The sequence below is a fragment of the Mauremys reevesii genome, linkage group 13, assembly GCF_016161935.1.
Source record: "Mauremys reevesii isolate NIE-2019 linkage group 13, ASM1616193v1, whole genome shotgun sequence".
In the NCBI taxonomy this organism is placed as follows: Eukaryota; Metazoa; Chordata; order Testudines; family Geoemydidae; genus Mauremys; species Mauremys reevesii.
In genome coordinates, this window is record NC_052635.1 from 3,641,157 (window position 1) to 3,655,267 (window position 14,111).

Here is a 14,111-nt window from a genome sequence, read left to right on the forward strand (position 1 = left end):
CAAGATCCCAATGAACTCTGTGGTTATTGCTTAGGTTAACAGAATAACTGTCTTTCCGTGTATAACCCATTCGATTTCTGGGGTCAAGGAACCCTGGTGACAGTAACAACAGGTAAATTCCAAGCTCTGCTATTTCTCTTCTGTCTTGTGGTCTAGGCTGTAATTAACAGTGTTCTTGATTTATGAGGGTCTTTTATTTTTCATTTGAAAAACAGCTCTTTCAAATGTGGTTAGAGCCACAATAGGGGCTGGAAATTTCTCTAGCTCCAAATTTACAAGGGCACTTCTAAAAGGCTTAAAGAGTTTGAGTGTTTTAACTTATGCCAGGGTTGGGTGAGAGGTCCTGGTCAGGATCAGTTTAGGTTTTTGTACGCTGTCTAATGGAGACTCTAGCAATGTGATTACTTTGACTACTGGGGCCAAGGGACCATGGTCACCGTCACTACAGGTATGATTTTTATTCCTATTGAAACTGTTATTTTTTAATTCTGAGATTTTTTTTTAAAATTAGGCTCGGGGGTGTCTTTTACCAGCATAGCTTTTCCCGTTGTCAGTTCCTTTGGGGGGGCTATTCTCAGCGATATGGAGGGACAAAGTACTAATCCAATCCTCTCCTTCCCCCTTAAAATGGGGTTAATTCTTTGGGTCTGGTCTTAAAATCACTGTTTGGAGGGAAGTTTATGTACAGCCGGAGGTGAATATTTTATTTCTGTGGGCTTCGCTTACTGGGGACAAGGGACTCTGGTGACTGTGACAACAGGTGAGGGGTTTTTTTTATAGTGTTTTATTACTTAGATAGCAATCAGAGATCTCAAAAAGATGCCGTCTGAGGCAGCATAGAAAACGCATTGGTTCTGTTTTGTTGGCCGGGGAACAGTCTAAACTTTAACACTGAATTAAATTAAAAAGAATCTGGTGGAGGGACGTTTGGGCAAGTAGAAAATGATTTGAGGGAGAAAACTTGATAGAATTGATAGATAGACTTGAAATTCATTGCACCTGAATCTTTAAGTGGCTAAATATCTCTGTGAACCTGGCCCTTGATCAAGCTAGTTATCTCTCTGATGAGGACAGGAGGATAAAATTATAACCTGAGAAGGTGTTTGTAAAAAAGAACAGATCCCAGTTTTTTAGACTGAATCAAAAATGCTTCTAATTTGTTACTTCAGGCAGATTTAGATGTTTCTCCAGTTCAGTAAATCATAAACTCATTTTAAAAAGCAGGTCCCTAATCCTATTAATCCCAGTTAGTTAATGAATTGTCTGGGCAAGGTTATTGTAAAACTCCAGCATAGACATGTCCCGGTGTGATAACTGGTTTGACTACTGGGGACAAGGAACTATGGTCACCGTCACATCAGGTAAAAAATAATCTTTCTTTTGTAACAATTTCAGTCATTTGAGATGGTTGTTGCCTTTGCCAAGAATCCGACTCAACTCCTGTTGAAGTCAATGGGACCCTTTCCATTGGCTTTACTGGGACTTGGATCAAAACCCTAACCTGTCTTCCATACAGCCAATGTTCTGATTTTAGAGCAAAGGCCATTTTCTCTGGTCCCTAGCAAATCAGATCTCTTTTATCCCTTTGGAATTCTGTTCCCTTTTTAATTTTGTGTTTTAATATCTTGGTAAGATCTTTTTGTGGAGTGATTGTATGGCAGCCTTTTAGAGAGAGGTTTGAATTAGGTCCACATCCAGAAATGATTTATTCTGATCATAGTCTCCTTGGCTGGGGTTTTGAAAGAGTCTCAGGATGGTTCGGCACCCATTAAATTTCAATGGGAGTTGAGCTCTTAAGTCCACTAGGCTCCTTTGAAATCCTCTGGAAGCCAAGACTCTTAGGGTCTGATCCAAAGCCAATGGGAAGATTCCAGCTGAGTTGGATCAGACCCTTCAAACTAGATTCTCAGTCTGTCTCTCTAGACCACTGACGTCAATAGAGCTTTGCTGATTTACACCATTTGGGGATCTGGCCCTAGTTCCTTATGATGGCTGGGCAATAAAACTCTCCCCTGTTTATTTTATATTGAAAAAAATGCTAAAGAAAAGGGCCGGGCGTGTAGGTTCTTGTGAACCATTGTCCAATAGATATGTCATTGTGATAACATCTTCGAATACTGGGGGCAAGGTACCATGGTCACCGTCACATCAGGTAAAAGATTTTAACCCATTTTCTATATTTATAAGTTTTGAGAAGGGCACAAATGGGAAGATAATCTAGTTCCTCTGGATAACGCAGGATTATCTCTTCTAGGGTATGTCTAGGGTCTTGTCCTGTTTATATTTAACTATCTCAGGCAACTTCTTATTCTATATTTTAGTCATAATTGACAAATAAAATAGGATGGGCTATTGATTGATTGACAGGGTTTTTAACTCATTGCCAGATTGCTATTTTAATACATCAGTTAATTGATAGTTGGCTTTATTAATCCAAATAAAGACATGAATGAATAAATAAATAAGGATTTTCTCTCTGCATAATAATGAGGAAAGGCAATAAAATATCTGCGCTTCTAAAATAAAAATATTTCCATGCTAGGGTATTTAACGGTAGTCTTAATTAAATGCCAATTAGATAAATAATATCAGTTTTAATGTTTAACTGGAATTTAAACATGATCAGGTATTTCTAGGATACATTTTTAAAGTATTTTAGATCTTCTAAGCCCACCAAATACATAGTAAAAATAGTGATTCATTGCATAGATAGGGTATTTGTGCAGACTCCCAAAAGCGGTTGATTAGGGTGATAACTATGCTGTCTATGACTGGGGACAAGGAACCCAGGTCACCGTTACTTCAGGTAAATCAATATTATTGTTGCTCATATGTGTAATAGTGAGGGAAGGAGGTTCTCTGTGTGAAAAGGGTCCCATCCTGAAATCTATGGTCTCTCAAAGTCCAAATGAGTTTGGGGGTATTCTTATGACTGCCAATTGTAAATCAAACTTCTCTCTATTCCTATACACCCCTATTTCTCTTTCTCATTGTCTATCTTTCTAACTATAGATTTAATTTTATTTAATCTGTCTATGAAATCTGTCTATTCAATCTCTGTCTCTAATCTCTCACTCTATTTTTTCCTATCTAATTTATCTATCAATTTATATAGTCTATCTGTCTATGCGAGCTCCCTGTGTTTCATATCTATCTATTTATCTTACATTTCTGAGGATAAATTACCATCCTCACAATGATCCCATAAAAACTTTAAATTTTGCCTCCCCCGACCCAACCTTCTGGCATTACAGACTGCAAATCTGACTTAAACTTTTTAGCATGATAGGACTGAGTTTAAAAATAATTGTCAAATTGATTTCTCTGTTATTATTCATGTATTGGTCCATAGGCCAGGGTTATTGATGTTTTTTTCACGTTATTGCTGTTGAAAAAGATAAATAATCAGAAGCAATAAGATTAGGAGGGAAATTTCACTCAATTGAAATTTAAGGATCAGATGAAAAAATACTTAGCAATAGTTAAAACTAAATAATGACTTTCATTAAAATTTAAACTCTTAAAGGCCTAAGTCGCCGTTGGGTTTAAGTTTATAGATCACTTAGTTGCTTTTGAAAATTGTACCTGTTTGTCTAATGGACAATTCTAATAGAATTCAGTGAGCATTTTAAAAGACAGAGACAAATGTTTCATGTTTTGTTACCATGGGGGAAATTATTAGAAAGCTTTTTTTGATAATTATTAAGCTAATGAATGTTATGGGGAAGATTTGTTGTCTGACTGTCATATTTGCCCCAGAAAATCTCCCCCATAATTGTGATTACATGCTTCATTTTAAAGTTTAATCTAACAAAAGATCTATTTTTCCCTGATGGCGCAAACCAAGTAATTATTCTCTATACGGACCAGGGGGCTTTCAATGCCCTTTAGATCAAGATGGGATTGTCAAAGAGGTTTAAGGAGTTAGATGTGGAACTTCCAGTGCCTTTCATGACTAATTCAGCCTCGGTCTATTATAAAATGGATGCTAAGAATTATTAATACTTTAAAAAAAAGAAAGAGATTTTTGACACTCGCACTCCCATTAAGTAGTACTTTACTCCTGGAGCTGTCATGTTCAAATCAGCAAGACCACTGCTGGATTAAAGTGCTACTCAGTGTGTCTCCGAATCTGAATTCACAATAATTAATCAAATAAAATAAAAGTGTTCCTTTGAGTGTAGAACCAAGATGGCCGATTCTGGCCTACGGTAGTTTAGCCTCCAGCTGGCAGAGGTTCGTTTTTCAGTTCCATTTATTTTTAGACCAATGTTTCCATAAATAGCTGTTCTGGTTTCAAAAACATCACCCCCTTGGAGTCAGTTTTGCATGATAGACCAGAAGGTTTCAAACAACAAAGTCACAGCTGTTGGGTATGAAAATAAATTCTTAGCAGGTGGCAGAGATCAACATGTTGATAAAAGTCTTGGGCTAAATTAAGCTATTGTTGTTTTCACTTGAAAATACAGGCTAGATCTCCCTGCAAAGGACTTTGAATGATTATTATTATTATTATGCACAAATCTACTGCTTTGTGTTAAACAAGAATAATTTCATTCTACTTTCCCAGATGATCTTTTATTAAAGGGGGAAATAGATTAGCAATTTCTTAGTTAATCTTCCTTCTCAGAGAATAATTTATTTATGATTTCCTAGTCAATCTTATAATGAACAACAAGAAGAAAATCATAGAAATGTTGGGCTGGAAGAGAAATCAAGGGGTCTATGGCTGAAACAAGATTAGTGGTTTCACAATCAGTGTAGTAGTTTGTTCGTTTAGTTCTTTAAAGTTTTCTAGCAGGAAACCTGAGGGAAACTTTGGTAGGAATTTGTGAGCATATGAAGTTGAAAAATAGATATTACTATTTAGACAGACTTATAATTGGTGAAATTAGATAAATATACGCACTTGAATGCAGTCTAATTTTAACCAATAGTAGCAGATTTATCTATACATTTGAATGAAATAAAAGTAATTAGATTGAAAAAAACTTTAATTTAAAATTGAATCTTAAATCAATAAAAATAGCCTAATTGTATTTTTATTCATAAAATTAATTAGATTCATTAAAAAACTTTAATCCAATAGAATTCAATCTATAAAATGAATTAGATTGATAAACAAGCTTTAATCCAATTGAATATTTCGTGAGTAGAAACCAAAAACCATAAATAAACATTTAATACATTATTTGATTTTAAATTTGATATCAAAGACCCACAGCTGAAAGAAAATAAACCTGCATTTGCTTTAAATGATGTTCAGTGGCAGAAATTTTATCATTTTCCAAATCAAAACTTTGTGATATTAAATCATATACAAGTTGTGGCAAGGAAAATGTTTTTAATAGAGAATTTTTTAATAACTTTGTGTTTCATGAAAATATTTGAACATGTATTCAAACCCCAATTCAATTTGAAAGAGAATATTATCAGCCATGCACTTCCATTTGAGATATTTTTACCAAGACATAAAAATTACTTGGAAGACAAGAGATATTTAAGAAAAAATATCTACGAGGCAATTAATTAATCTATCACTGGAAATGGAATATCAAGAAAGACATAATATGCCATCTCAACAGGGACTCAGTTGGTAAGAAACCTGATTATCTTTTTGAATATTTGTCTTTATCTAATTATGTTAAATTGATGCAAAAGTCTTTTTATTTCCCCACTAAGACTTGCCTTAAAATCTCATTTATTTATATTCAAACAATTTAGAAAATAACTTTAGATTTACTTTGAAAGACAATTATATCCTCCACATCTATAAATGCATATTTATGAATACTTTGTTAGAAATAATTTCAGGGTGGCTATAGATATAACTTTATTAATATCCAGTTTGTCAGTTAATACTTATATGGCAATCAACAGAAAATATTATTCATTAATAAGAAATTGACAGTCAATAATTATTTATACATCATTTTGGAATTTTGATTTATTTATATGATTTCAGGACTAATACTGATTTTTAGTAATACACTTAGTTTATTGAATTATTAATAGTATATTTTAGAAATTACTCTGGATTCCTTTAATAAGATAGAGTCTGACAGTTAATGTTAATTTTTAGTGCTATATAGCTCAGCAGTGGATTTTCTCTATGAATGATTTTTTATAATACTTGTGTGCCAAAATGCGAAGGGTCATTCTGAACTTAGCTGAAGTTAGCACCAATGCTTATTTGAGTTTATTTTCCAAGTAAATATCTTTGTGTTCGTCATTCTGTGGGGCGTAAAATCAGAGAGAGAGAATTGTGAACTGAGCTGATTGTAAAGAGTCAGGTTCATTTTCAATTCTTTTGGCAATCAGGGATTTCAGACTCAGTTCCTTGAGGAAAATGAGGGAGCTAGAACTGTTGACTTGGATGAAATTAGAAATGCAGTTTGTACTTTAATTTGGGGAGTAATTTGCTTTTTCTTGAGGGTGAAAAAAGACAGATTATTGGGAATTTAACCGAAATGAATGAGCCTTCCTCTACTTTAAATGCTTTTCTTCCCTCTCATTGACCGGTTTTAGCACAGTGTAAAGTTTAGAGAATTTATCCCTAAATTTAATTACAAATTCACTCCTGGCGTGATTCATAGATTCATAGCTGGATATTCTAAATATTAAGTAACCTTATTAATCGAAAATTTCTTACCCACTTGATTCAGTGGAAATACGTGATTCATTAGAAAGATTTCTTATTTAACTAATAGACTTTTCTACATTCACAATTTAATTGAATAATTGACTAAATAGAAGGTTCCTGATAGATTGAGGTTGGACTGGTCCCCCGATCTGGCTCCTTTGTGTTGGGCCTCTGTCAGCACCAGGCTGGGTGAGCAGGTCCTGCTCCCCGGTGGTACCGGATCCCCCTAGCTGGGTCTGTGTCAGCACCGGGCTGGGTGAGCAGGGTCCTGGTTCCCGGTGGTACCAGATCCCCCCTAGCTGGGTCTGTATCAGCACCGGGCTGGGTCAGCAGGGTCCTGGTCCCCGGTGGTACCGGATCCCCCCTAGCTGGGTCTGTGTTAGCACCGGGCTGGGTGGGCAGGGTCCTGGTCACCGGTGGTACCGGATCCCCCCTAAATGGGTCTGTATCAGCATAGGGCTGGGTGAGCAGGATCCTGGTCCCCAGTGGTACCGGATCCCCCCAGCTGGGTCTGTGTCAGCACCGGGCTGCGTAAGAAGGGTCCTGGTCCCTGGTGGTACCGGATCCCCCCTAGCTGGGTCTGTATCAGCACCGGGCTGCGTAAGCAGGGTCCTGGTCCCTGGTGGTACCGGATCCCGCCTAGCTGGGTCTGTATCAGCACCAGGATGGGTGAGCAGGTACCAGATCCCCCTAGCTGGGTCAATATCAGCACCGGGCTGGGTGAGCAGGGTCCTGGTCCCCGGTGGTACCAGATCCCCCCTAGCTGGGTCTGTATCAGCACCAGGATGGGTGAGCAGGTCCCGGTCCCCGGTGGTACCGGATCGCCCCTAGTTGGGTCTGTATCAGCACTGGGCTGGGTGAGCAGGGTCCTGGTTCCCGGTGGTACCAGATCCCCCCTAGCTGGGTCTGTATCAGCACTGGGCTGGGTGAGCAGGGTCCTGGTCCCTGGTGGTACCGGATCCCCCCTAGCTGGGTCAATATCAGCACCGGGCTGGGTGAGCAGGGTCCTGGTCCCCGGTGGTACCGGATCCCCCCTAGCTGGGTCTGTGTCAGCACCGGGCTGGGTGAGCAGGGTCCTGGTCCCTGGTGGTACTGGATCCCCCTAGCTGGGTCTGTGTCAGCACCGGGCTGGGTGAGCAGGGTCCTGGTCCCTGGTGGTACCGGATCCCCCCTAGCTGGGTCTGTGTCAGCACCGGGCTGGGTGAGCAGGGTCCAGGTCCCTGGAGGTACCGGATCCCCCTAGCTGGGTCAATATCAGCACCGGGCTGGGTGAGCAGGGTCCTGGTCCCCGGTGGTACCGGATCCCCCTAGCTGGGTCTGTGTCAGCACCGGGCTGGGTGAGCAGGGTCCTGGTTCCCGGTGGTACCAGATTCCACCTACCTGGGTCTGTATCAGCACCGGGCTGGGTCAGCAGGGTCCTGGTCCCCAGTGGTACCGGATCCCCCCTAGCTGGGTCTGTATCAGAACCGGGCTGGGTGAGCAGGGTCCTGGTCCCCGGTGGTACCAGATCCCCCTAGCTGGGTCTGTGTCAGCACCGGGCTGGGTGAGCAGGGTCCTGGTTCCCGGTGGTACCGGATCCCCCTTAACTGGGTCCGTATCAGCACCGGGCTGGGTGAGCAGGGTCCTGGTCCCCAGTGGTACCGGATCCCCCCTAGCTGGGTCTGTATCAGCACCGGGCTGGGTGAGCAGGGTCCTGGTCCCCGGTGGTACCAGATCCCCCCTAGCTGGGTCTGTATCAGCACCGGGCTGGGTGAGCAGGGTCCTGGTCCCCGGTGGTACCGGATCCCCCTAGCTGGGTCTGTATCAGCAACAGGCTGGGTGAGCAGGGTCCTGGTCCCCAGTGGTACCGGATCCCCCCTAGCTGGGTCTGTGTCAGCACCACGCTGGATGAGAAGGGTCCTGGTTCCCCGGTGGTACCGGATCCCGCTAGCTGGGTCTGTATGAGCACCGGGTTGGGTGAGCAGATCCTGGTCCCCGGTGGTTACCGGATCCCCCTAGCTGGGTCTGTATCAGCACCAGGCTGGGTAAGCAGGTCCTGGTCCCCCGAGCTGGGTCCATATCGGCACCGGGCTGGGTGAGCAGGGTCCTGGTCCCCGGTGGTTACCGGATCCCCCTAGCTGGGTCTGTATCAGCACCGGGCTGGGTAAGCAGGTCCTGGTCCCCGGTGGTACCAGATCGACCCTCCCTGGGTCTGTAGCAGCACCGGGCTGGGTGAGCAGGGTCCTGGTCCCTGGTGGTACCAGATCCCCCCTAGCTGGGTCTGTATCAGCACCGGGCTGGGTGAGCAGGGTCCTGGTCCCCAGTGGTACCGGATCCCCCTAGCTGGGTCTGTGTCAGCACCGGGCTGGGTGAGCAGGTCCTGGTCCCCGGTGGTACCGGATCCCCCTAGCTGGGTCTGTGTCAGCACCGGGCTGGGTGAGCAGGGTCCTGGTTCCCGGTGGTACCAGATCCCCCCTAGCTGGGTCTGTATCAGCACCGGGCTGGGTGAGCAGGGTCCTGGTCCCCGATGGTACCGGATCCCCTCTAGCTGGGTTTGTATCAGCACCGGGCTGGGTGAGCAGGTCCCGTAGTACCCGATCGACCCTAGCTGGGTCTGTAGCAGCACCGGGCTGGGTGAGCAGGGTCCTGGTCCCCGGTGGTACCAGATCCCCCCTAGCTGAGTCTGTATCAGCACCGGGCTGGGTGAGCAGGCTCCTGGTCCCCAGTGGTACCGGATCCCCCTAACTGGGTATGTATCAGCACCGGGCTGGGTGAGCAGGGTCCTGGTCCTCGGTGGTACCGGATCCCTGTAGCTGGGTCTGTGTCAGCACCGGGCTGGGTGAGCAGGGTCCTGGTTCCCGGTGGTACCAGATCCCCCCTAGCTGGGTCTGTGTCAGCACCGGGCTGGGTGAGCAGGGTCCTGGTCCCCGGTGGTACCGGATCCCCCCTAGCTGGGTCTGTGTCAGCACCGGGCTGGGTGAGCAGGGTCCTGGTCCCTGGTGGTACCGGATCCCCCCTAGCTGGGTCTGTATCAGCACCAGGATGGGTGAGCAGGTACCAGATCCCCCTAGCTGGGTCAATATCAGCACCGGGCTGGGTGAGCAGGGTCCTGGTCCCCGGTGGAACCAGATCCCCCCTAGCTGGGTCTGTATCAGCACCAGGATGGGTGAGCAGGTCCCGGTCCCCGGTGGTACCGGATCGCCCCTAGTTGGGTCTGTATCAGCACTGGGCTGGGTGAGCAGGGTCCTGGTTCCCGGTGGTACCAGATCCCCCCTAGCTGGGTCTGTATCAGCACTGGGCTGGGTGAGCAGGGTCCTGGTCCCTGGTGGTACCGGATCCCCCCTAGCTGGGTCAATATCAGCACCGGGCTGGGTGAGCAGGGTCCTGGTCCCCGGTGGTACCGGATCCCCCCTAGCTGGGTCTGTATCAGCACCGGGCTGGGTGAGCAGGGTCCTGGTCCCTGGTGGTACTGGATCCCCCTAGCTGGGTCTGTGTCAGCACCGGGCTGGGTGAGCAGGGTCCTGGTCCCCGGTGGTACCGGATCCCCCTAGCTGAGTCTGTGTCAGCACCGGGCTGGGTGAGCAGGGTCCAGGTCCCTGGTGGTACCGGATCCCCCTAGCTGGGTCAATATCAGCACCGGGCTGGGTGAGCAGGGTCCTGGTCCCCGGTGGTACCGGATCCCCCTAGCTGGGTCTGTGTCAGCACCGGGCTGGGTGAGCAGGGTCCTGGTTCCCGGTGGTACCAGATTCCCCCTACCTGGGTCTGTATCAGCACCGGGCTGGGTCAGCAGGGTCCTGGTCCCCAGTGGTACCGGATCCCCCCTAGCTGGGTCTGTGTTAGCACCGGGCTGGGTGAGCAGGTCCTGGTCACCGGTGATACCAGATCCCCCTAGCTGGGTCTGTGTCAGCACAGGGCTGGGTGAGCAGGGTCCTGGTCCCCAGTGGTACCGGATCCCCCCTAGCTGGGTCTGTATCAGCACCGGGCTGGGTGAGCAGGGTCCTGGTCCCCAGTGGTACCGGATCCCCCCTAGCTGGGTCTGTATCAGCACCGGGCTGGGTGAGCAGGGTCCTGGTTCCCGGTGGTACCAGATCCCCCCTAGCTGGGTCTGTGTCAGCACCGGGCTGGGTGAGCAGGGTCCTGGTCCCCGGTGGTACCGGATCCCCCTAGCTGGGTCTGTATCAGCACCGGGATGGGTGAGCAGGGTCCTGGCCCCTGGTGGTACCGGATCCCCCCTAGCTGGGTCTGTGTCAGCACCGGGCTGCGTAAGAAGGGTCCTGGTCCCTGGTGGTACTGGATCCCCCTAGCTGGGTCTGTATCAGCACCGGGCTGGGTGAGCAGGGTCCTGGTCCCCGGTGGTACCGGATCCCCCCTAGCTGGGTCTGTATCAGCACTGGGCTGGGTGAGCATGGTCCTGGTCCCCGGTGGTACCGGATCCCCCCTAGCTAGGTCAATATCAGCACCGGGCTGGGTGAGCAGGGTCCTGGTCCTCGGTGGTACCGGATCCCTGTAGCTGGGTCTGTGTCAGCACCGGGCTGGGTGAGCAGGGTCCTGGTTCCCGGTGGTACCAGATCCCCCCTAGCTGGGTCTGTGTCAGCACCGGGCTGGGTGAGCAGGGTCCTGGTCCCTGGTGGTACCGGATCCCCCTAGCTCGGTCTGTGTCAGCACCGGGCTGGGTGAGCAGGGTCCTGGTCCCTGGTGGTACCGGATCCCCCCTAGCTGGGTCTGTGTCAGCACCGGGCTGGGTGAGCAGGGTCCTGGTCCCTGGTGGTACTGGATCCCCCCTAGCTGGGTCAATATCAGCACCGGGCTGGGTGAGCAGGGTCCTGGTTCCCAGTGGTACCAGATCCCCCCTAGCTGGGTCTGTATCAGCAACAGGCTGGGTGAGCAGGGTCCCGGTCCCTGGTGGTACCGGATCCCCCTAGCTGGGTCTGTATCAGCACCGGGCTGGGTGAGCAGGGTCCTGGTCCCCGGTGGAACCGAATCCCCCTAGCTGGGTCTGTGTCAGCACCGGGCTGGGTGAGCAGGGTCCTGGTCCCCGGTGGTACCGGATCCCCCTAGCTGGGTCTATGTCAGCACCGGGCTGCGTGAGCAGGTTCCTGGTCCCCAGTGGTACCGGATCCCCCCTACCTGTGTCTGTAACAGCACTGGGCTGGGTGAGCAGAGTCCTGATCCCTGGTGGTACCGGTTCCCCCCACCTGGGTCTGTATCAGCACCGGGCTGGGTGAGCAGAGTCCTGATCCCTGGTGGTACCGGATCCCCCTAGCTGGGTCTGTATCAGCACCGGGCTGGGTGAGTAGGGTCCTGGTTCCCCGGTGGTACCGGATCCCTGTAGCTGGGTTTGTATCAGCACCGGCTGGGTGAGCAGGGTCCTGGTCCCCAGTGGTACCGGATCCCCCTAGCTGGGTCTGTATCAGCACCAGGCTGGGTGAGCAGGGTCCTGGTCCCCAGTGGTACCGGATCCCCCCTAGCTGGGTCTGTATCAGCACCGGGCTGGGTGAGCAGGGTCCTGGTCCCCAGTGGTACCGGATCCCCCTAGCTGGGTCTGTATCAGCACCAGGCTGGGTGAGCAGGGTCCTGGTTCCCTGGTGGTACCAGATCCCCCTAACTGGTTCTGTATCAGCACCAGGCTGTATGAGCAGGGTCCTGGTCCCTGGTGGTACCGGATCCCCCCTAGCTGGGTCTGTGTTAGCACCGGGCTGGGTGAGCAGGGTCCTGGTCCCCAGTGGTCAGGGGCAGCTCTAGGCATTTTGCCGCCCCAAGTACGGCAGGCAGGCTGCCTCCAGCCGTTTGCCTATGGAGGTTCTGCCTGTGGGAGGGCCACCGAAGCTGCGGGACCAGCGGACCCTCCATTGGCATGCTGCCGAAGGCAGCCTGCCTGCCACCCTCGTGGCGCCAGCAGAGCACCCCCCGTGGCATGCCGCCCCAACACTCCCTTGGCGTGCTGGAGCCTGGAGCTGCCCCTTCCAATGGTACCGGATCCCCCTAGCTGGGTCTGTATCAGCACCGGGCTCGGTGAGCAGGATCCTGGTCACCGGTGATACCAGATCCCCCCTAGCTGGGTCTGTATCAGCATCAGGCTGGGTGAGCAGGGTCCTGGTCCCCGGTGGTACCGGATCCCCCTAGCTGGGTCTGTATCAGCACCGGGCTGCGTAAGCAGGATCCTGGTCACTGGTGATACCAGATCCCCCCCTAGCTGGGTCTGTATCAGCACCAGGCTGGGTGAACAGCGTCCTGGTCCCCGTTGGTACCGGATCCCCCTAGCTGGGTCTCTATCAGCACCAGGCTGGGTGAGCAGGGTCCTGGTCCCCGGTGGTACCGGATCCCCCTAGCTGGGTCTGTATCAGCACCAGGCTGGGTGAGCAGGGTCCTGGTCCCCGGTGGTACCGGATCCCTGTAGCTGGGTCTCTATCAGCACCAGGCTGGGTGAGCAGATCCTGGTTCCCGATGGTACTGGATCCCCCCTAGCTTGGTCTGTATCAGCACCAGGCTGGGTGAGCAGGGTCCTGGTTCCCAGTGGTACCGCATACCCCCTAGCTGGGTCTGTGTCAGCACTGGGCTGGGTGAGCCGGGTCCTGGTCCCTGATGGTACCGGATCCCCCCTAGCTGGTTCTGTGTCAGCACCTTGCTGGGTGAGCAGGGTCCTGGTTCCCAGTGATACCAGCTCCCCCATAGCTGGGTCTGTATCAGCACCGGGCTGGGTGAGCAGGTCCTGGTCCCCAGTGGTACCGGATCCCCCTAGCTGGCTCTGGGTTAGCACTGGGTTGGGTGAGCAGGGTCCTGGTTCTGGTGATACCAGTTCCCCCGTAGCTGCGTCTGTATTAGCACCGGGCTGAGTATGGGGGCCAGCACCCCCATGGTACCAGCTCCCCTCTAGCTGGGTCTGTATCAGCACTGGCTGGGTCAGAGTATTCCTCGTGGTACCAGCTTTCCTAGCCCATGCTGGTGGTAAGGTTATGAGGTCCCGTTTTGTTCTGTATAATCCTCTGGCTTCATAGGGCTTAGTCTGAAGGGTTTGGGCTTCTCTGGTTCCCGTACCCATCCTCAGTAATTCTGGGCCAGCCCCTGTCAGGACACGATCCGTTCACATCCTGGGTGGCACCAGCTCGTCCAGGGAGATCTGTCCCGTTTGGGGCTGGGGCAGAGCATCCCTCCTTCCACCCATCCCTGGGCTTTGTAGCAGGCTGCTTTGGGGCATATCGAGGGGTCCCTTGTTACCTGCTTCCCCCTTTGTCATACCGATATAAGTCTCCTGGTATAGGAGCTCTGGGGGCTGGTTCGGTTCAGAATTTGGCCAGATCTTGGTCTTCCCCAGTCTGAGCTTTTGTTCTGGATTTGCCAGTATTTGGTGGCAGAAGGAAGGTGAAGGAGGCAAGAAACGATTGATTTTCTGGGCCACGTCCCCAGTTGGTGTAAACAAGGTGTCCCTTCATTTGAATCAGCAGGGCCAGATTCCCAGGTGGTGTAAACGGGCCGAGCTTTCTGGTTTGTG

General features: G+C 49.7%; 1 protein-coding gene across 1 annotated transcript in view; it reads left to right on the top strand.

Moving 5' to 3' along the window:
* Positions 1–1,376: 1,376 nt before the first annotated feature.
* The window catches only part of LOC120380832, an 80,115-nt gene continuing 67,380 nt past the window's right edge, over positions 1,377–14,111 (top strand). The window contains exon 1 of the mRNA XM_039498730.1: positions 1,377–2,152. Coding sequence (XP_039354664.1) covers positions 2,134–2,152 — 19 coding nt within the window. The 5' untranslated portion in view covers positions 1,377–2,133. The remainder of the gene's footprint in view (positions 2,153–14,111) is intronic.